At 31.4% G+C, this 23,628-nt stretch overlaps 1 protein-coding gene across 1 annotated transcript; it reads left to right on the top strand.

Annotated features, from left to right (window-relative positions):
* Nucleotides 1–14,458: 14,458 nt before the first annotated feature.
* Nucleotides 14,459–17,253, top strand: LOC105166414 (uncharacterized). The gene is made up of 5 exons (XM_011085756.3): nt 14,459–14,805; nt 14,961–15,010; nt 15,416–15,497; nt 16,408–16,463; nt 16,641–17,253. The coding sequence occupies exons 1-5, from the start codon at nt 14,742–14,744 to the stop codon at nt 16,788–16,790; spliced, it is 402 nt and encodes a 133-aa protein (XP_011084058.1). The 5' UTR covers nt 14,459–14,741; the 3' UTR covers nt 16,791–17,253.
* Nucleotides 17,254–23,628: the final 6,375 nt, after the last annotated feature.

The following is a 23,628-nucleotide window of genomic DNA, read 5'->3' as shown; positions in this document are numbered from 1 at the left end:
AACAAAAGGACGGTCATATATGACAAAGTGTATTTCGCAAAGTTGAGATGACAAGTTGACACAAAAAAAAAAAAGAGATTCAATACCAAAATATAAAAACGGATATAATTGAAATGGGAAAATATAACTTCCTCAAAAGTAAAATATAAACTATTGTGCACTAATAAAACCAACAAAGAAAACAAAAACATGAGGCCCAGCTAGCTTACCTACTAGCCTGGCCTTCTTGACGTAGATCAAGACGAAGAGTTCTTGGACTATTGTGTTGGGCTGGCTCTAGATAGTGATACCTAGGACGGCCCGATTCGTCCAAGTCCCAACTAGACCACAATTGAATCGGCCCGCTATTTTAATTGAGCTAATATAGTGACAACAATTAATAATTGTCACTATATTATGTTTTCACTGTAAATGTATAATTAATAATTGTATACACTATTTTTTGTCACTTAATATATATTTTTAGTGATAATTTTAAATTTGTCACTTATTTGTTTGTCATTAATATCATATTTTCTTGTAGTGTTTATTTATTTTTGCAAAAATTTCAGCTATGAGTTCTGCGACGCAAATTTTAGCACGAACTTTTCAAAATTCTTGCAATATGAAAACTCATTTTCAAATTTTAACAATGAAATATTTCATTTTAATTTAAAAATTAGAAAAACTTAAAATTTATCCGTTGCTAAATTCATTGCTGATCACCAATAAATTTGCTCTCATTTTTAATTATCGTAGCTATCGAGCGATTTTCTTGCAGTGAAATTTAAATGGATTAATACCTAAATTAAACCAAGTATCACCGTAAGGGTTAGTTCAATGGATAATTAATGTATCCTAATATTATTTTCACCCTCTTTTGATCAGTGTATGAAATTTCATGTTTAATAAATTAATCCATTTCATGGAAATTTAATCAAGTCCTAATCTTTTGATGTGAAAATTTACCTTTCAGTTTTTTTCTTGCATGAAAACTTGTCACATTCACAAGCAAAACAGCACTTTGGCTTCAAAACAGTTTCTAGAAGTTCATTTAAAATCGAGCAAAGGGTTCAACTTGATCTTGAAAGATGTAGAACAAATGTTCTACTCAGCCATACCCTTAACTTATATTGAGTGTTTATTTGGTTGGGGTGAAAAAGTAGGCGTATAAGAAAAATAAAAGTAAAAGATGATGTATAAGAAAAAGTTTGATGTTTGTTTACGGAGAATTGATGGAGAGGATGTAAAATTAGATGTATAACCCTTTCGTTGTCTAATTTTGTTTTCGTTCAAAATCTGGAGAAAAAATAAAGATATAAGGCCAAAATGAGGGGTGAAAAAGTATATATTTTATTTGGGTAAATTACAACAAGCTCCTCTTAGGTTTGGCATAATTACAAATATTCTCTTATTGTTTAAAAAATTATAAATACCACCTGATGTTTGATAAAATTATATGATCCTTGAATGGGTTTATAGAATTGGGAACTTTCTCCTTGCTATATTTTTTTTAAAAAAATTCAAAAGTTTGTAAAAAAATTTGACGGGTGGATGAAAATTTGTGAAAAATTATAAAAAAAAATTATTCACTTAGTCCATAAAAAAATTTGCAAAATTTTAAAAATAAATAAAATTATAACTCATAGTCTACAAGGGCATTTTGGTCAGTTCACCACAAAAAGAAAATTATGGACTCTAATGAAAACTAATGGATTGAGTTAATTATTAGACAGTCATTAAAATCAAAGGCGTATATATAACTTTTCAAACAATAAGGGGACATTCGTAATTATTCATAATTTTATTTTTATTTACTCTATTGCTCGTACATATAATTTTTTTCATTTTTTTTCCTTTTTCCTCAAATAATACTCAGTACATAATCTTTGAGAAAACATAACCATATAAAAAATATTCTTGTTCTTGTTGATGAATATTTTTTATAAATAAATTTTGTTATTTAGCAACTTAAAATTATTTTAATATAATATAAACTTTTTATTTTCTAATACAAAATAAAAATAAATGGTTAATGAGTAGAAATTTCAAAATTAGTCATTTCTTAATCAATTTTCCTTGTACTAACTAGAAAAAGTATTTGAAATTTACTTTCCTTTCAATTATATCAAAGAATTTAAAGAAAAATTATTATTCTTGCTCCTGTTTCTTACCTTTTCACTTCGCCTTTCCCTTTCAGTTTGCCTTTTCCATCATCAAACCAGACAAACCCTAAAGACTAAAGTCCAAAAGGGCAAATCTTAGGTGATTAAAATCATTCAGTATTCATAGTATTTTGCATATTATAAAGCAAAATTCAAACAAAATACGTAATTCGAAAAAATTTTAGTATGTTATTATTCACTGCATCATAAATAAACACAACAATCATCGATCCCTTAAGGTGACTCTATTGCCCTTAATTACTACTTATTGCATATGTACAAACTTCCAATATTTTTCACATATCTATGAATGAAATGATGTGCATTTATTGCCCAATGCCCGATTTTTACACACAATCCAGTTGTTCATGAAATACGTACTTAATGATGTCCTCTTTCTCATGAGATGGAAGACTTGATTTCAAACTTCTATTGATCTATGTCATGATGAACTGCAGGCAAGGCCAAGCATGCATCCGGAAAAGGTAGTAATAAAGAGGAAATCTTGAATCTAAAATTCTCTAATAGAGAGAATGTAGCAAGGAAGTGATGTTGGAAATGGGACAACTTGACCTACATATGATCAATCCAAGATCCCACCACATGTCTACAAAAATATCACACTCGATGTATTGCAAAATATAAGTAATATTTTTATATTTAGTTGTAATTATAGTGATGTTTATGAAAAGAGGTCGAACTAAAAATAAATAAACGGCCCATAAAAAAAAAGGAGATTACAAAGTTCAATAAATGCAAGGCTAAAAGATCTTAAAATGGCAGAGAAGCCCAGTCTGAGTAAGAATTGCAGGAGATGCCCTTAGACAGTTAGGCAAGAAGTGCTCCCGAAGAGTTTAGCAGCATGTCCCTCAAAGGAATCAAATGGGAAGGGACATCAGGAATTCAGATGGTGAATCCGCATAGGACTACTTGCTCCACATCAGCTAGAAATCCATTGGAATGAATAAGTTTCAACCGTCAAGACTAAGATACATGGTAGCAGGATGAGACGAATTGGAAACGCGTTTATCCTGAAGGTAACCGCTTGCGCCTGCTGAGCCTCCATGCAAAGGGATATCTCCAATTGAAACGCGAAAAGTGGGGATCTTGCCATCTCCCTAAGGGCTAAAATATGGATAAGTTTCAGCCATCAAATCTAAGACACATGGCAACAAGAGGAGACGTGCTGGGGCACCCTTGTCCCTAAGGTAAGCGCTTGCTCTTAGATAAAGGAACCCTCTCGTAGAGGGATGCCTCCAACTGATTCCCAGAAGCTAGGGGGGCTCTTGCTATCTCACCTTAGGACTAAAAATATAATTAAACTTCAGCTACCAAAGTAAGACACATGGTAGTAGAAGGAAACGAGTTAGAGGTGAACTAATCCCGAAGAAAACCACCCTCCCGAAGGTCAAGGAGCATTCCCTGCAGGGGGCTCCCTCAACTTGAAAAATAAGAGATTTTGGCTTATCTGCATTGATTTTGGTTATACATAAAAACTTCAGTGTCTAAACCTGAAATAAATACTTTGAATTTCATAATCAACCACTATGATTTGTTCTCTATTAATTTCTATCACTTTACATCATTATTTTGTACTTTTACCTGAGCATCTCTTTTGCTCGCATCATATATATTTGTGAAAGAAAATTTATTAACTTATAAAAACAACATATGTTATTGTAACTTATGAAGTTTTTGAAATTAAATGTTGAGTTTCTAACTTTACATATTAATGAGTATAATGAAGAGCCCTGGACATAAAATAGTTAAAACAACTACCACTCACGGAATATTATTAAATAGATTTTTTTTTTTTAGATAATACATTATAAGTAGTTACTTCCTAAATAGGTTGAAGAGGATATATATTTTAGTAGGAATATATATTTTATTAATAGTTTACCTAGCTATATGAATCTCTAGCTTAATCCTTAGATAGAAGTACATATACTTGGCCAAATTTACATATAACCTGGTGGCTGGGTGGGGGTGTGGGATGGAAGCAATCTCTCTGATATTATAAATGAATAAATTTTTTTTTATAAAAAAAGAAAATAATTTATATTTATGTATTTTTTTGAAAACATAGCAATTTACCTCCTTATGCTTTTCAAAATAAAGTAATTTACTTTCCTAGACAAATAAATAAATGCTTTATTTGAAAGATCCACAGAGATAAATTATTTATTTTTATAATAAAAAAATAATTTATTCATTTATAATATCATAGGAGTAAAACCCATTAAAAGTCAGAACTTGGTGATTGAATCCACTTCTTCAAACGTGAAAGAACTAACATGGAAGGAAGAAAATGAAAACGAAGTTTGACTATTTGACCATCTTACTATGATTTTGGTATTTCAGATCAATAAGAATATGACCTATTTGTAACTTATGATATAATATATATATATATATACATTTTTCACAATCTTGGCCTCAAAATTCTTCAAAATCAAATAGAAATAAAATAAGTTTACATTCCTAATTTATAGTTTATTTATACAAATTATTTCTATTTTTGCATAATTATAGAAATTATCTCTGGCAATAAAAAAATAGGGATATTTTATGTAATATTGTTGATATTTATGGTGGTGTATGTGTAATTTTTTAAAAAATAGGGGCAGTTTGTGTAAATGATATGGACATCTCTGATGATTGTACATATAATTTTGTCATAAGACAAAAATGATTTATATAAATAGACTATAGACAAGAGATGTTGTTGTAATTGTTCCTTTTAAGAGCAATTTTGGAATGAAACTTATCAGGACTTTTAAAATGTTATGAGATGAAAATATTTGAATTTGTCTAATTTTGTGAATTTATAATTAGACCATCAATGGTCTGCGAGATCTTATATATTTGAACTTTCAAGACTGACATTCAAAAAATTTGTAATTATGAATGTTTGAATTAGAATATCTTCATATGTGTGTACATTTATCTGGTTTATATGAATTACCTATCAAGCATATTTTCTACAATGGCTGATTATGAAACGATTTTATTTAATCAATTATCAATTTACGACTTTTCTTCAACCATATATATAAAGACTGTCCAAATATATCCATAGTTTGCTAATTTGTACGCGAAATCCATTCACATGGAATTCGATTGACGCTGCTGTAAAAATACTGATTGTAATAAATAACTTTTTCTTTACTTACAAAAAACAATGAGATGCAACCCCCTAAACTTTTAGAAAATGATCGACACGATTCCTCACGTGAAAAGTAATGAACTTTTTTTGAAAAAAAAGTTGAAGAGATTATGTGTGATGCATGCAAAAAAACATACAAATTTGATGGATATGTACTATTATTTAAAATTTGGGTTAAAGAAAATGCAAATCCTGAAGGAGACATTCAAAAAAGGTGTTAGCACTCCGACGCTCATGTTAGTACTGGATTCGAGATTGTATATAGCAAAAGAGTAAGTGGATTTGATTACGAATCGAGATATCGTGGATAAAGTGAAAAGTACAAGAATACGTGCTAATATGCTTAGAAGGAGCTTAAGAAATAATTTAGAAAGTAGGAGAGATGTTTAGAGAGTGAGAGGAACGTCCCTATATGGAGGACTAAACCTGTATTTATAGGAGGAGTGCCCTAATCTGTTAGAGGTGTATCCCACTCTCGAGAATTTTGTACAAATTGATTGAGATGCTTAGGATAAAGGATAAATCATCTTTATAGTTAGCTAAGAGTGTTTTAGTAGGAGTTTTCTTTGTTTTGAGAGACTCCTCGTCTGCATGTAGTCCCAGCCTCCAGGAAGGTTTTCTTTGCTAGGGTTGATGCGGTCCAAGGTGACTGTTGACACTTGGATTGATGGGATGCCACGTAGAAAAGTGGGATGCTACGTGCGTGGGCTTTTTAGATCGAATGCTTGATAAGGTTTTAACCATGGTTTGAGTCGGGGGATGTCTTGGGCCTCTTCTATTCTTTCCAAGCTACTTGGGTTGTCTGTGCCTATCTAGTTAGACTGTGGGTTGGGATATTCTTGACCTCCTGGGAGCGTTACAATTATGGGATGTCCGGGGCCTCTCGGAGGATACCATGGGCATTTTGTCTTCTTGGCCGCTTGGGCCTCTTTGAGCCAATTTTATTTTATGCACATTAATATAATTTTTTTTGGTCCGTCAAATATCTTTTGCCTATTAATATGTTTATAAACTGTAAAATAGGCCATATATCTTCATTAGCCCATCATCTCTATCTTTTATCTCAATCTAATTCCTTTTTTTTTTTTTAAATGCAAAGTAAGATCTCTCATCTCCTAATAAATATATCTCATTATATAGGTCCCGACAATTAAATCTAACCGAATCTAAATTATATTGGATGAAATATTCGTCGATAATGGATAAAATTTAAAAACGGCGAACTTTATATACTTGTCTTCTTTATCATATCATTGCATCATGTACTATAATCTTATTTGTATGAAAAAATACAAAAAATTCAATTGTATCACGATTGCAATAACTACATTTACACTCCTAATCTATGGTGTACTTACACGAACCACTCATATCTTTCATGAAATTACAGAACCCATCCCTGGCAGCCAAAAAGTAGAGGTAGTTTGTGTAATGACATTGATATTTTCTATGGAGTTTGTGAGTATTTTCTCAAAAAAAAAAAAAAAATGAATCGTTTATGTAAATAACATTAATGTTTATGATGATTGTGTATATAATTTTTCAAAAAAACATAAACAATTTATATGAATAGAATACGAATCCACAGGCATAGATATAATTATCCCTATTAATAACGTTGGAGCCCACATTTCATAAATTCATGCATAAACCCATATATATATGTATATATATATGAGCATGGGAGTCTTTAATATGATATTCACCATTCAGGATTGAAAGAGGACAATGACAATAAATGAATTTGAAGGCAAGTGGAAGAAGCAAGTGATGATCAATAATTCTAAGGGTTGGATATGAACATTTAATGTACATATATCAATTATTGAGGACCTGAGACACTCTGCTGCTACTCAGTTATTACAACAACATCTTAGTTTTTTATTTCATTCACAACATTGTCTGTATTTTCCTTAAGTTTGATATTTATAGCCATTTCTAAGTATAGGAAATGCAAACTTCATACAAACATATATTCCCATATATATACGTATTTATTGGGCGCATTTAATGAAGTAATTATTCACTATGGTATGGGATATTACATCACGCACGATTTCAATGATTTTAAGCTATTTTTAAATTGAATTGTCACTTTTAAAATTAAAAATCAAAGCTGCAATTTTTATGCGGTTCGGGTGGTTTGGTGGTTTTAATTCTTATAATAAAAATAAGCAGTTGAGACTAATAAAAATAAAATAAGTATTAACTTGTATGTAGCAAGCAAGAATGACCAACAATATGCATCATAAACCACCAACACTCTCCACAACTTTAAGTAGATTAAAATATGAAAACATATATATCGATCCCAGAAGGAAATACTTAATACAACAAAAGGCAAGGGTCGGTTTTAAAGAGAATAGAGATAAAAGGCAGAAAGATAGAACAAAGAAGACAATAAGAGAGAAATGAGAGAAGAGGAAAATGGGGAGAAAAAAGAAATAGGAGAAAAAAATAAATAAAAATTTGGGACAATCCTCAAATGGGCTTAAAATTTGAATGGATGTAAATATATATATATATATATATATATTAATTTTTTTATAAAATTTAAATATAAATTTTACAAAAATAGACTTTTTAATGAGGATATTTGATAATATATGAATTTTGGGATTATTATGTAATTCGAATATGAAATTCTCCTAAAAAAATTAAGTATTTTATCAAATTATATATATTTATATAATTTAAAAATTAATTATAAATATATCACGAAATATTATATATTTTATTAAATTATTATATATTTAAAAGATGTTTGTATTGTTATTACAATGATTTTTATAATTTGAATAGTGACAACTATATCACCAAAGATGGCACCGTTAACGATTAATTATAAATAAAATAGTTCATTAAATTATCACTATATACAATAACTATAATATATATAGTCGTGACTAACTAAAAATAAATATAATTGTAATTATATTGTGTGTTGTCACTGTCAATATGTCACTAATTATCACTAGTGACAATTATAGCATCAAAAAATTCTTGTCATGAAAAAATTCAAAAATTACATTATGACAAATACTAATAATTATTCCATTAATTATCATATATGCTATTTTATTCTTTTTTTATATTAATAACAGTAAATAAATTACATAATTCATCTCGATACAATGAGTAATATCTCAATTAAACTAAAATATCAATATAATTAACAGCAATAAATCTCAAATATCCACACATTTGGTGGGACTAAAACCTGTGATCTCAAACTTGTTTAGTAAAATTTATATCCGATACTTTTTTATTATGATACCTCAATCTAAATTTCTCAATCGAACTTAGAAACAAATATTTGCTCGTTTTCATATGTAAATAATTTTTTTTTCTGCCCAATCTTAGAAAAAAAGATTGAAAAAGTGATTAATATGTAAAAATTGGGAGTGTTGGAAAGTAACAAATCATAAGTAAGAAGTCGATGTGGAAGTATTCAGTAAAAAAGTTGGTGTATTACCAATTGATTTGTGAAATTACCTAACTATCTTAGTAGGGTGGGTAGATTTTAGCCATTATAGAAGGGGTATTTTTGAAATATACAAAAATAGTTAGGACGAAGAAATCATAAATAAGTGCAACTTATATTGACACCTCTGAAGTTAGTTCAAATTACAAAAACAGCCCCTATCATTTATAAAATTATAGGTACATCCTTTGAGGGAATGCTTGTGTAAAATTTCGTTATTGAATATGGGGTGTTTGTAATTACAACTATAACCTAAAAAACTTTTGTTATAATTTTACAAAAGGTATGAGCTGTTTGTGTATATAGATCTCAATTTAAGAATGATCAATATAATTTATATTTGGGAAAAAAAACTTAATCTACTTGGAAAAGTCAAAACATAAATAATAATAATAATAATAATAATAATAATAATAATGATAATAATATTTCCATCACAAATTTCCATGACATTTAATCTCTCAACTTAGGGAAGATCACAAAATAATAATATATATGGTAATATCGACACATATGAAATTATGTTTAATTATATATTTTTTTATTATTTTTTATAAATTTATAAGTACATCGCATAAAATTGTAGTTGTAATTACAAGTACAATTATATTCAATAGCGAAACACCCTTACGTACATTGCAATAACATTTGTACCTTTAATTTGATGAAGGATATGATATATTTGTGTAATTAAAATTTAGGAATAGTTACACTCTCCTCCCATAAGGTTTGGTGTAATTATACGTAGACCCCATGTGGTTTGAAAAATTACATTTACCACCTTTGATGTTTGCTTTTGTTTAACAAATTAGCCCCTTCGTTAGTCAAAATTCACCGAATTTGCTATACATTAACAAAAATATTAAAATAAATTTATATTTTTCCTCAATTAATTTATTACTGACTTATTGCAGTTTAATTAAATCTTTTTATGACAAAATTATCCTCATATATCTTCACGTGTTAATGCAAATAAAGAGGTATATTTTCACCGTTATAAGGGTAGTTTAATTCGAAAAAAATTGTTTGACCTAGAATAAGTCAGTAATAAGTTAATCGAGGATATATATCAATTTTCATTCAATTTTTTTATTAATATTAGCAAATTTAATAAATTTTAACTAACAGGCAATTAATTTGTTACACGAAAGCAAATCTCATGGGTGCTAGATATAATTTCTCAAATCATAGGGAGTCTACGTGTAATTAGACCAATTTTCAAAATAAGAAAATATAATTATTCCTAAAATTTAAATATAAGGAGTATGGATATAATTTATCAATAAAATAAATTAAAGTAAATATAATTCATCACTACCCATTTCCCCGTACCCACCAGACAGTGTCACCTTTTGGATGTTTTCTTGTTGCTCTAACTGCGCGTCCACGGAACACAAGGCGTCGATGTCGACGTGGATGTCTGGCCACGTCATCAGGCATGGGGCCCAGACGTTGACATCCACGTGGATCCCTGAACCAGTACTGACACGTCAGCAGGCATGATGGTTGAGGCGGTGGCAGATGGGAGTTGGTCCGTCTGTCACCGTCGCATTAGCTGCTTTGTCCCCCCCCTGTGAGCCCTACCATCTTCCAAGTAACTTGATAAATGTTTGTTAAAATTATTGGGTTAATTGTATTTTATGATTCTTACGTGAATACAATAATAGGCACAAAATCTTCTACATAAAATAATAATGTTGAAGTAAAAAATGTATAATAATTAAGTGCATGATTTAATGGTAAAATTTAAATGATAATAATTTTTATTCGACAAAATTATAATATTTATTTATGCACATAATTGTTTTTTGAAATTAAAACACGGGCTATTATTTGTTGCAAAATTTCACAATTTCGACTTCAATCACATAAATTTGGTGCAACGGCAGGAGCCACAGCATGATAGCAGATAAAATCAAATTTTACAAATGCCGGAGCAGGAGCATAAGAGCTGCTTAAAGTGTCTATAATAAAAAAATTAAAAATATATTATATTGAATAAATCTCAAAATATATAAAAATTTAATCAATTTAAGTAGATCTGTAGTTAAATATACTTCACAGAATAATTCAAGCAAACTTTGATTTTTAAATAAGATCCCATTTTTTTTAAAGTCCGTGGTAGAATATGAAAAGATTAATGTTCGAATTGTATATCAATCATTATTTAAGAGTATTATTCTAAATCATAGGGGTGTATATGTAATTATATCAAATTTCAAGATAGAAAAGTGTAATTATAGTTTCTAATTATTAAAAGAAAACTTTTTCTGTAGGAGTGTACGCGGTACATGTTGGACCAACTTAGGTAATTTTTCGACCCAATCCAATATTTGTGACTTTTAGAAAATTTTCCCCAAACCCAGCCCGACAATCATGAAAACCACAGTTTGCGTTCTAATTGGGTTGGAACTAGCAGGTTGTACGGTCTTTAATATACAGTCAGTTAATCACATGTACAATCATATTAGTATTTTGTAATACTTATGCCTTTGTTACTATTATTTTTTTATATTAAATGCAGTTTTTTGTAGTGATAAAATGTAAAACTATGATATATTAATTACAATTTGTAAACAATAAATATTTACACATGGTTATGTATTTATTATAGAAGAATATAAATAAATATACAAAACTTATCATTTCTTTATGAAAAAGATTGTGGAGAAAGGTCCTCGTATCAAATTAAATCATATAAAAAATATCATAATAATATATAAATATGAAACAAATATTATTTAAATAATATAAGATGACCATGAAAATATATTTTTTAAAAAGTACTTATTGGCTTTCTTTTGTACATCCCATTTAAGGATGACCCCTTGTGGTAAACCATCAACACCATTATTGTGTTGGTCATCTATTAGCCTTATCCTTCGCGGACCCCTTGTTGTCAGGGAAGGCCTAATACTCGAGCAGCTAGCGTCATATCTCCTCAACTAGCCACAGAGGCAGCTTCATTGAAGCCTTGGCTGTACTAAACCTACAGTGCATGTATGCCACTGCCTCAGAGTTAAAGGCCTCCTGTATCTCCGTATTTGTGTTGGCACAGTTGTACTTAAACTGAAAGAGTATATCATATAAAATTGTTAGTCCTGATTAATTAATTAAATTAATGTTATAAAAAAAAGATAGAAAATTACCTTGAGCTGCTTGACCAGAAATCCTAGTGCCTTGTGGTATGAGCTTGTATTTGGGCCATTGTCCAGGGGAAGTGGCCTTGTAACGTGCTCCCAATCGTGTTGTAAAGACTTAATTCGAAAAGATTACCAATAAATAATAGACGGTCGAAAATAATATTTGAAATGCTGCCAAAAAAAGTTTTGCACCCATCACAAACCGTGTCCCAAGCTTGCAACACGGCTCTCTCCATCGCAAAAGACCGTTGGGATTTGTGGACGGCAAAACAATTGCGACGGGTTTTATGACTGTCATATGGCGAGATTGATCTTGCTACGGTTTTTACGAGGACACTTCCATTGAAAATTTCTGTTCATATCTTTCCGACACCAGAGTATTATTTATGTGAATTATTGTAACACAGCGGCATTTAATTTGTCTGTACATATAATTTCTTCTGAGTCTTTTAATTTGGACATATATTTCTCTTTGACGGACTACGACCATAAAATATCTATGATACACTACTTCATTAATTCACAATTTAATTGACTAAGACCTAAGCAGGAATTAATTCTGACAAATTAATGTACTACTTCAACATAAATTTCTTTCTCGACATAAAATCTATTCTCTTAAATGCAGTAGGTGAAGGCGTATGTACACTCGGAACGTGCACATACATATCTCATCACAAAAAATTCTAGTTTAGATCATGACTTATTAGACGTCAACCATTTATATGTACTATAACTTGTTATTTTATTATTATAGTGATCAATCACTTGAAAAATATATTATAATTACTATATAATTGGTTCAATCCAATCAAACCTGATTTGCATAAAAATTTCTATCGCATCACCACATGAAAATTACATTTTCATCTCACAAATGAGCTTCTATTGTGATTTTGGTTCTATTATTTTTTAATTCACCACATTATTACACGGCCCCATAACTTCAAAAGTAAAATTTTAATCCCAAGTATTAATTTTATTAAATTTTTTATGGAAACAATACGTACATGGATGTAAAAGACTCAATCCAAAAAAAGTACCAACAGATAATAAAAAGGCAAAAGAAATGTTCGAAATGACGCCGTTCGAAAAGTTTTTAACCCATCGCAAACTGTGTCCCAAACTTGCGACGGCGCTTTTCATCACATAAGATATTGGGATTTATGGATGGCAAAACAATTGCAACGGGATTTACAATTGTTGTAAACGAGATCGACTTTGCGATGATTTTTGCGACAATACTTCTATTGAGAATTTGTGTTCATGTCTTCCCGATACCAGAGTATTATTTATGTTAATTATTGAAACACAGTGACCATTTAATTTGTCTGTATATATAATTTGTTCGGAGTCCTTTAATTTAGATATATATTTCTCTTTGAGGGACTATGATCATAAATATCTATGATACAGTACTTTATTAATTCACAATTTAATTGACTAAGACCTAAGCAAGAATTAAATTTGACAATTTAATGTACTACTTCAACATAAATTTCTTTCAAGACATAAAATCTATCCTCTTAAATGCAGTAGGTGAAGGCATATGTACACTCAAAACGTGCATATAGATATCTTACCATTAAAAATTCTAGTTCACATCAAGATTGATTAGATCCCGACCAACTACATGTATTATAACTTGTCATTTTAATATTGCAGTGATCAATTATATGAAAAGCAATTGGTTCAATTCAATCAAATCTGATTTAAGTAAAAAAATTTCATCTCACCACCAGTAGTAAAATTGCATTTACACCTCACAAATGAGCCCTATTATGATTTTGGTACCATTTTTTTTTAATTCACCACATTATTGCATCCCATAACTATAAAAAATTAAAAATTTTAATTTCAAGCCTTAATTTCGTTAAATTTCTTACGAAAACAACACGTGCATGGAACGACCTCCGTTAAGTCTTTAGGGTAATTAAGGTTGCAATTGTTTCAACCAGAAATTTAACAGAACTAAGGCTCGAGACTAAAACCGCAAATTTTTTGGAGTTACGGAATGAATGTGGTAAATTTAAAAATAATCAGACTAAATTTACAATGAAATTAACTTGTGGGACATAAAATACAATTTTTCTTATCGCCACTTATTTCTTCAAAGGAAACGAACCAAATTTTGCCTCATGACCATAGAATTTGGACAACATGAAGCAGGTAGGTGTGTGGTTTGTTATTTGTCATATTGTGGTTTGCTGGGGACTTAATTTCGGAGCTCTTAAAAGAGGGACAAACTCCCCTGGTAGGAAGGAGGGAGTGGTGATGGATACAAACAATAGAAAAAGCAGTATCTGATTATTGCCAACAAGCTGTCTAGTTTGGAGCTCTTTCAAGCTTGAATTTTACCAGTTTCAAGAAAATGGACCCCTTATTCTCTGAGGTCACTTGTGTTTTGTTCCCCTACAAATATGACTTTGGAACTCCATTTAGGCACTAATTTAATCAAGAAACCCTCAACACACTTTATTTTATCACCACTTTTTCAAAGAAGACAATCGAAATGCAAACAAAGGAGACACCAAAAGCATACACAACTGCAGATGGTGGCATTTAATATCATGCCATGTTCAAGAACTAACATGGGGCCCTTTGCCTTTATGGAGTGTGTGTGTGTGTGTATGTGTGTTGGGCGTTGAAGATATATAAAGCAATAGCCTTCGACCATTTACCAGTGGTTTTGAGAGGACGTTGCAGCACAAATTCGGACATCTTCCGATCTCTTAAATTAAACCTATTTTTTTCTGCCGAGAGAGAAGAAAGAAGAGAGAGAACCACTCTGCCGGCTAGCGATGAGGTCTTGGCTGTTGATGTTTCTGCTACTTCTATCATCACTTCTAGTTCATGAAGCTCAAGGTACACACACACACACACACACACACACACATATATATATATATATACACGTCGAGGACGAGTACTAGTGATTAGATGACGAAGTCTTGGTTTGTATCTAATGTAGAAGGCTGTTTAATGACTTCTATTGATAATCTTCTGCTTTCAATGTGAAGGTATACGGTTGCTGAAAGGATCTGTAGCAGATAGACAACATAACATCCAAGTAAGTGTAATGTTCTTGAATTCAATCACACACACTAGCTAGATTAGCTTGTTTTGAAATTTTTGGGTTAATTACATTCACAGCCGTTGAGATTAGGTCCAAATACACAAAACACTTCCTATTTTTTATAAAATTACAGACATACCTCTTGAACGGGGTTAGTCTGACGTACCTCGAATGGTGTTTATGTAATTTTTAACATGAATAGAGGTGGATTCTTAATTACAACTACAACATCAAATGGTGTACTTGTGGTCTTGTAATTTTGTGTATTCGGACCTAATTTCAGAAGCGTTTCTAATGTAATTTACCCAGTAATTTTTACCGGGTTTGAAATTGGAGCTATGTATTAAAATTCATGTAATTGACTATAAAAAATTAAAATGTTTTTGTATTGATGAACAGGAATTTCTTCCGGGGAAGAGAAACAATTATGAAGGTGTTGATGAAGAGGCTGTTATTATGTGCAAAAGCAAGCACTGCTCAGGTAAAAAGAAGAGAAAATTATCTAGAGTACAAAAGGAAACTCACCATTGGTTACCAAGAATTCATGAAGATTACTATGGACCAAGAATGCACAGGCCTAAGCACCATTGACTACTCCTTTCCCTACCTACCATATTCAGACAACTCTTTGTCCTTTCTAATTTCAGACATTTAGCATTCTTTCCAAGATTTCATTTTGAGTAGAGCACAAGATCTAGCTAGAGATCATCATGACCATTCAATTTTGTAGCTTCTCCAAAATTATTACATGTACTTCCTAAGTAGCTTCACTGATCCATAGCGATGTTGCTTGACTGTTCTAACTTTCTTTGAGTTGTAATATTCTCCTGGAGAATGAATGAAAAGACCAAGTCAGAATATGTTGATTTCCAGCTCCCATTTCTCTTGTTTTAACCATACGAAATTAGAGGGGAAATTGCATTTTCTTGTCCCGTAACTTAGGCGTAATACATTTTCAATCATATTACTTTCCGGATTCTTTAAATATTTAGTCTCATAACTTGCACAAAAGTTATTTCACCTACCAACCTTCATTAGCATATCGACGGAGAAAATCACATGCAAATCACTTGACCGTTGTCTCTTTAGAATATAGGGCAATGGCCATAGACTAGGACATGGTATTTTAGTCAATTTCCTAAGAGAAGTCGGTATATGGATTGATAAAAATGAGATTTTTTTATATTTACAAGACTATTCCCAAAAATTCCATAAACCATTAATCGGACTGAAAATGCATAGAGCCTAACTAATGAGACAAAATATGCTATTTCTCCAAAATTAGACATATATGAAGTGATTTATTCCATTTATTTCTACCATGAAATTAAGGAGCTTAGTGGAAATATCTCAAATAATGACTCAATTTATTATTTTTACGTTGTTTGCAGGAAGGATTAGAAAACTAACTATGACCCTCATTTCTAGCACTCCTACAATTGCTAAGGTTGGTATATTTACTTAGATTGTCATGAGTTAGGACAACATTAATATTTTCAAGAAAAACTTTCAAAGCTTCACAAAAGAAGAAAAAGAAAAAATTTCAAAGAAAAAAAAAAAACCCTTATCTCTCTTCTTCATGTATTGTTAATTTCCTTACATGATTTCCCCGGTTCATGTACAGAATGACAAGAATGAAGAGAACAAAGAAGAAAATCTGTCTGTAAATCCCTCATCAACGAATCAGCAAGCAGGTCAACCTACTCCTGACATTTTAAACATAGCTGGAATGGATTATTCCCTCGCCAGAAGAAAACCACCAATACACAATTAACACTTGAAGAGGGGAAAAATTAAAAAAAAAAAACTTCAAAAAATAATAGTAATTTAAATAAAGGAACAAGAGGACTTGTCTTGGGAAGGGTGCATATATGTAAATATGTATAGGTGTCGGACAGCATTGCAGAAATGCTGCCACTTAGGAAGATTATGTACATATATTATATTGTGTAATGATTCCTAAATTATAAGGTAATGATTGTGATGATCGAATGATGAAGCACTAGAGAAAGTGCTTTTTAGCAGTCTTTGTATTTAAATAATAGTTAGTATGTGAAAAGTAGAGTGTTCAAAAAGTAATATACTTTAATGATATATGCTTAGGATCTTAATTCTGACAAATATGCTGATCTATTTTACCAAATTTTTGCTATTTTGATCGGAGAATATCTAGTTGCCTGCTGATCGATTGAAATTGAGTATTCTACAGAAACAATAAGAAAGAAGCTTATTTGGTATTGGGTGGTTCTCAATAAAAATTCTATGATATCAGTTGATGAGTTTGAGTGATCGGAAGAACAATGTGTATGTTAGAATGAAAGTAAAAATGACATACCACTACTTAAAATGCTTAGAGGTATTTACAGGGCTAGATGCTGGTACCTATATGAATTACGTGTCATCATCCCGAACTCTCAAGTTCAAGACTATTGGATGGTCCGAATTTTGGATCTCAGTTCAGGTTGGGTTGGTTCATGACCCAACCCAGAAGAAAAACAGGAGGATCTTAAACCCTATTTGATATTTGGCTTCTTTTCTTTTTGCGGGGAGGGGGGTGCATTTTAGCTTTTTCGGTGCTAAATTATATATATTCCTATCAACAACATATGATGTAAGGAAGGATCATCGTTTTTCATGATATAATTCATGGAGAATGATAGATTGCCGAAATCGTCAAAATTATTGATTCTAAAACTGTAACAGTAGTGAAATCAGGTCTAATTCCTAGAAAACTATGAATTGATTTCTCAATCTTAATTGTAGCAACCAAATTTGGGGGGGGGGGGATATCAAAAAAGAAAAATAGGGGGTTGGATTGAGAATTAACTTCTAATTAATATAAACTAAGTAGAAAGCAGAAATAAATAAATACTAATAGTTTGTAGCACACTCTATGTGTGTGCAACTTTTATAAATAATATTTATAATAAAATATTTATTATTTAATAAATATTTATAAAATAATAAGTTTTTATTAGATTTTTATAAAAAAATAGTGACAAAAAATGAATGAATTTTTTTCTTTTTAAGAAAAAGGAATTACTATTAAAAGATCATAATGGGGGAGAAGTTAGATGGATGGGTGGAAGTTAATAAATATATTAATAAATTAAATAAAATATTAAAATTGACACTCCAAAATAATTGAGACACTACACTATAAAAAAAGACGGAATTTGTGATTGCTTTTTTGTAATGGTCATTGTAACTGTTTTGTTATGGATTGGACGTGCTGATATCATTGAGTGGGTGATAAAAATATATTTATTTTGTGACGGCCACAACCGTTACTAAAGCCGTTACAAAGATGTAGTGTGCATAAAACCGTTATAATTTATTGGCAGTTATTAATTTGCTAAGATTTTTGTAACGACTAGATTTTGTTTTGTAAACGGCTTTTAGGTAAAATAAGAAGCAATTATAAAAACCTAAAAGCCGTTTACAAATGATTAGTAAAAGCCGTTTGGATTTTTTTGATCATTTTTCAACTTCATTAAAAGTCATGTCGTTAACGGCTTAAATCCAAGAAGGCCAGCTAAGCCCATAAAAGAGTCCAAGATTCACTATAATTCATAAATATTCCCAACAGATATTTAAAAATGGGGGTTGTTGATAGAAGATAAACAAATTACATTGATGGAAGAAAAGATTTTCCCAACAAAGAAAAAAGGATATTTCCATAAACGAAGGCCCAAGATCAAACCTATCAAATCAACATGGCATGCCAAAATAGCCTTAGTCAATGAAATTCAACCATGTAATAGGGGTTGGTGAGAGATAACGCAGTACTTAACATCGTACCTATCCTAAATAGCATAAATTCCTACCAGTATAAATACCCCACCTATTCTCTCATTGGAGGGGGTTAAATTTTTTTTTGGAAGAGCTCTAGTCGGAAGCGTGTTGAATCGCATCATTTTAAAATACATTTAGTTGATCCCGTTTTCCGACGACATCAATAAATGCCGGATATTAACGGATATAAATCCATCTCAATTTAATTTTCTTTTTTTTTATTGATATTGAGTCTGAACTTGAGCCTAATAAATTTATATGAGCTAAGTCTAAGTCTTTTTTTTTTAAATTAGACTTGAATTAGGCTCTTACTATGTTCATTCACTGACCTGCTATCACATACTGAAATCAAAATGAACCTCAATTTGCAAGATCCTTCAATTAAAACCCAAATCTTGGATAATCAGAGTTACGTATATTGGCAAGCGGAACACATTAATTGGAAAGGGTTTGAAATATATGTATGTAACGTATGCTACTTCTGTCATGTTCAATAAGAATTTTCAGACTTCTTGTATAGGGGAGTCTCTATTTTGTCTTTGTCCAATTTATTGCCAACGTTACGCACATTGATTGTCCATCCTGACACTCTAGCCCTCTGCCCTTTGTTGGGTTAATTAGGGTTTGGCCCAACCTCAAATTGCAGTGACCCACAAAACTTGAGAAGCTCTGTGAGAGCACAGGTTTGCATTATGTTTTAGAAGGGTTTTTTTTTTTATACTTTTTTTAAATTTACATTATTTAAATGATTTCTCCTCATTTCTAACGTTGTACTTGATGTTATTTTTTTGTATAATTTTGCTCATTCGAAATCAATAAAATCATTACTGATGTCTTGCTAGCGGTCGAGATTGAGGTTGAGTAAATATGAATTTATTAGTTTGAGTCCCATCAAGCGTATGGATATTAATTCAATGACTTTATATGAATTTATTGTAATTTATTTCGTAGTTCTTTATTATATTGATGTATTAATTAAATAAATATAATGTGTTTTTAATTTATTAAAATATTAATTTTGTAGTTCTTTCATGTTTCAAAAAATGAAGCAAATTACTGCCTATCAATGGTCTAGATAAGGGGATAATTTATTTTATTTTTCAAAACATAGGGGTAATTTGCTTTTTTATTTTTCACATGGATGTTTTTGTTCATTTCTCATATCACGGAGGGTAAATTGCATTTTTCGTGATTTAAAATATATGTCTTGATTTGATTACCACTTTGAATTAAAAAAATAAAAAAATCTAATAATTTAAGTGTTTTTTTTTTTACCAATAGAACATACAATTGAAAGTTAAACCATATTATTATACAGATTTGGTTTCTAAAAAATAAGAAAAAAATTGTAAAAATGAATTTAGTGAACAAGTTTTTAAGGCAGATTTAACTAAACTTGGTCAACCTGATATATCTCAGTCAATCCTAGTTCTAATCGTGCATGGTTTGTTTAGTTAGTTAATTGATTTAAAGGGTTTTCAAATGGCGTAGGACTCTCTAAAGTAAACCCCGTATCTTGCTATGTACATGCTTATAAACAGTGGTCAAACTCTCTCTTATTCTCTCATTTTTCTCTCGATTTTTAGGTTGTTTTGAGCATATATTTTGCAATCCACACGAATATACACTTTATCATTATTCTACATCATTATTCTCAAAGTTTTCTTTACTCTTTTTTTAGTAAAATCATTATTGACTTAAGCATCAAGTGCTAATATTTATTTTGCAGGGTTAGTCCTTGTTGATCTCAAAATTTTTCTTGAAGATCCTTCGAACTTTGTGGTGTGAGCAAAAATCCAATACGCATTCGATATGTTCAATACAAAAGTTCTTGATGTCCCAAATTTGAAGATAGACGTGATGACCTCTATCCTGATCCATAGGTTGAAAAAAGGAACTCTAGCCTCAGCGTTGGCTACAGATCCCTGGTTGATGTGGAAGGGTTACATCTAATTACTAAGTAGTATATTCAACAAGTGGAGATAAATATCTTGAAGTAAAATAAATAGAAGATTCACGGGGGAAAGAAGATGATAAAAAGAAAAGAACAAAAGGGAAACGACAAAACAAAGCCTCAAACTGAAAAAGTTCCAGTCCCAAAGTACAAAAGATTTCATGAGTATACACCTTTGACTACCATTACAACAGAAACCTTTATGAATATTGAAAAGAGATGTTGTAGTGGCCGCCCAGTATAAGGCCAACTCCTTCGGAAAATGGCTCCAAGTTTTATTCCAAGTTCCACAAGGATAAAGGACATGATATAAAAGATTGTTTTAAGTTGAAGGATGAAACTGAAAAATTGATTAGAGAATGATGCCTCAAAGAATTTATCGCAAAAAATGAGGATAAGAGAGTGAAAAGGTGCAAAGGGTGCAGCCTTCACTGTGAGAACAGTAGTTCTCGGAGCCATGAAAAAAGGTACCCTGACAAAGAATCAGGAAGTTCACCAAGGAGAGCGCCAGTTGATGACAACCAATCAAGGAGAGGTGTAATTAATATGGATCTCAGGAGGATCAGCCTACATTAACTATTCGAGTCAGAGAAGAAGGTACATAAGGTTTGGATAGAGTTCCTCTAGCTTTTGGCATAATCCTATTAGATTGTCTGTAATAGTCAAGTCGAGAGGGCTCGATGGGGTTTTTTTTCAGGTTTCCCTCCCATCCATATAATAAAAGAATGTACAAAGAAAAGTCCAAGTGTGAAAAAGGAAAAATATACAAGAAAGCATAAAAGAAATGAGAGAAGCCCATGTAAAAAATAAATATATAATACATTTATACTTCCTAATCTATGATCTATTTACACAAATTATTCTCCCTTTTGAAAAATTATATGTACATCCACCAAAACTTAAATATTATTTACACAAATCATTCTTATTTTTTTTAAAAATTACACATACATCTCAAAAAATATTAATATCATTATATAATTTACACTTGTTTTTTGAGTATCAGACGCGATTTCTGTAATTATACAAAAAAACAAGAAGGGTTAGATCATAGATTAGGGCTGTTAATATAATTATTCCCAAATAAAAGTGCTGCCAACATTATAAATCTTTAGAAATCAAGCCCATCAGTTCCCGGGCCAAATACCATGTAGCACTCCAACCTGTCTCAAGCTGGTGCCCAACAATCTTTAAGACCAATTCAAAAAGCCCAACCTGTGGTGTTTTGCCCTCTTTGCAGAATTACCATAGGCCCAAACTCTGAAGTAGCCTACAGTTTGCTGAAGAAAGGGAGATGAAGAAACTGAAAAGCCCAAATCTTAAACATGTTGACACACCAAAAGGTGGGTTTGACACCGTGTTTTTTTATTCTTTTATATTTTTATATTTTAGACAAGCGGATATCGTGTTTGACACGTGTCCCAAATATATTTGAACTATATCCATATTCGACAGTACATCAAGTAATTTTTTAGAATGTCTCTGCATTATAGGTCTCCAACAACCTAAAAGAAATACACTATAGTTGTTTTATTGCATACAAGTCTAGAACTTCCTAATGATCAAGTTAGTTTCACATATAACTGGCTTTCCCATTATTTTTCCATTTAAATTCAATAGCTAAGTTTGTCATTTGATCTATAAATTACGTAAATTTTTTTGATCATTTACCACGACCTCCTTCGCTCTCGGGCTGTTCCACTGGTCGTCCTCCTTCTTTTTGTAGATCTCTCCGCTCTTCATAGACAAACTTGGGATTTGCGATCCCAAGTAAGATCGATTTAGGATTATGGAATCCTTTTATATCAGATAGGAAGGGTTGTAGCACAAAATGTTCGAACACCTCCATCTGAGTGATGGGGCGTCCGAGTTTTATCTTCTATTAAAAAAAATAATTTAAAAAATGATTAGAAATATAAAAAATTAAATGAAACTACTAATATGTGTCAAAGTACTTACCATCTCCCGCTTCTGCCCCCCAACGGATGACGACCCCCATGGTAGACGGTCGCAACTGCTTTCAGGTTGGCTGCCTAGTTGTCCTTATTTTTTGCCAACTATACCTGGAATTTTAGAATTGACCAGAACTCAAGGAGCTGGTGTCAGATCACCAGCTCTAGCAATCGGGTTAACTGGTTCCAAGCGTCAGCAAATCGCTTCCGCAGGAACTTCCCAACCTGTGACTTGAGGACTTTGATCATGCTCTTTTCGCCACAGTCCCACCAATACGACATCTGTAAAATTGATAAATAAAAAATAATGTAATTGTTTGATAAAAAAATATAAATTTTAATTAAAATTAAATAATATTATGCTTACCCCTTCAACTTTTGGAGCCAGAATAGCTTTGTGGGATCTGCGAGATGGTGGCCTAGGGATGCGGATAATGTCCTTTGATCATGGCATTAATAGTCGTGTGGAAATTTCGATTGGACCTTAAAATAATAAACAAATATTAATATCAATAAAATAAAAGAAAATATAAATTAATTGACTAAATTGTTGTACCTCGCACCCCGGAGGTTGATGTAATACCTCTGGGCCATAGGGGGAAGTAATGGCGCTGGTGGTGGTGCATCCCACGGCCGGGTCGAGACCTGTGAATTGCTGGCGCCTGCTGCATCTGACCCCACTACTGGGGAGTCTGTAGGAATTGGTGGAGGCTGGGCCACGGAGATGCATTTGCTGGCTCATTTTGGGGAGGGCCGCGAGCGCAAGCACGGCCTCGTCTTAGGGGAAGCAGAGCCCTAATAGTCATTATCTACAATTTAAAAAAAAGCTAATATTAAAAACACATACTGTTAATTATTGATAAAATGACATTTTTTGTTAATTTAATAATATTTTTATTTTTCTAAAATTA

This window comes from Sesamum indicum, linkage group LG7 (assembly GCF_026168435.1).
Source record: "Sesamum indicum cultivar Baizhima isolate 11 linkage group LG7, ASM2616843v1, whole genome shotgun sequence".
Taxonomy (NCBI): Eukaryota; Viridiplantae; Streptophyta; class Magnoliopsida; order Lamiales; family Pedaliaceae; genus Sesamum; species Sesamum indicum.
This window is presented reverse-complemented; position numbering and strand designations above follow the sequence as displayed.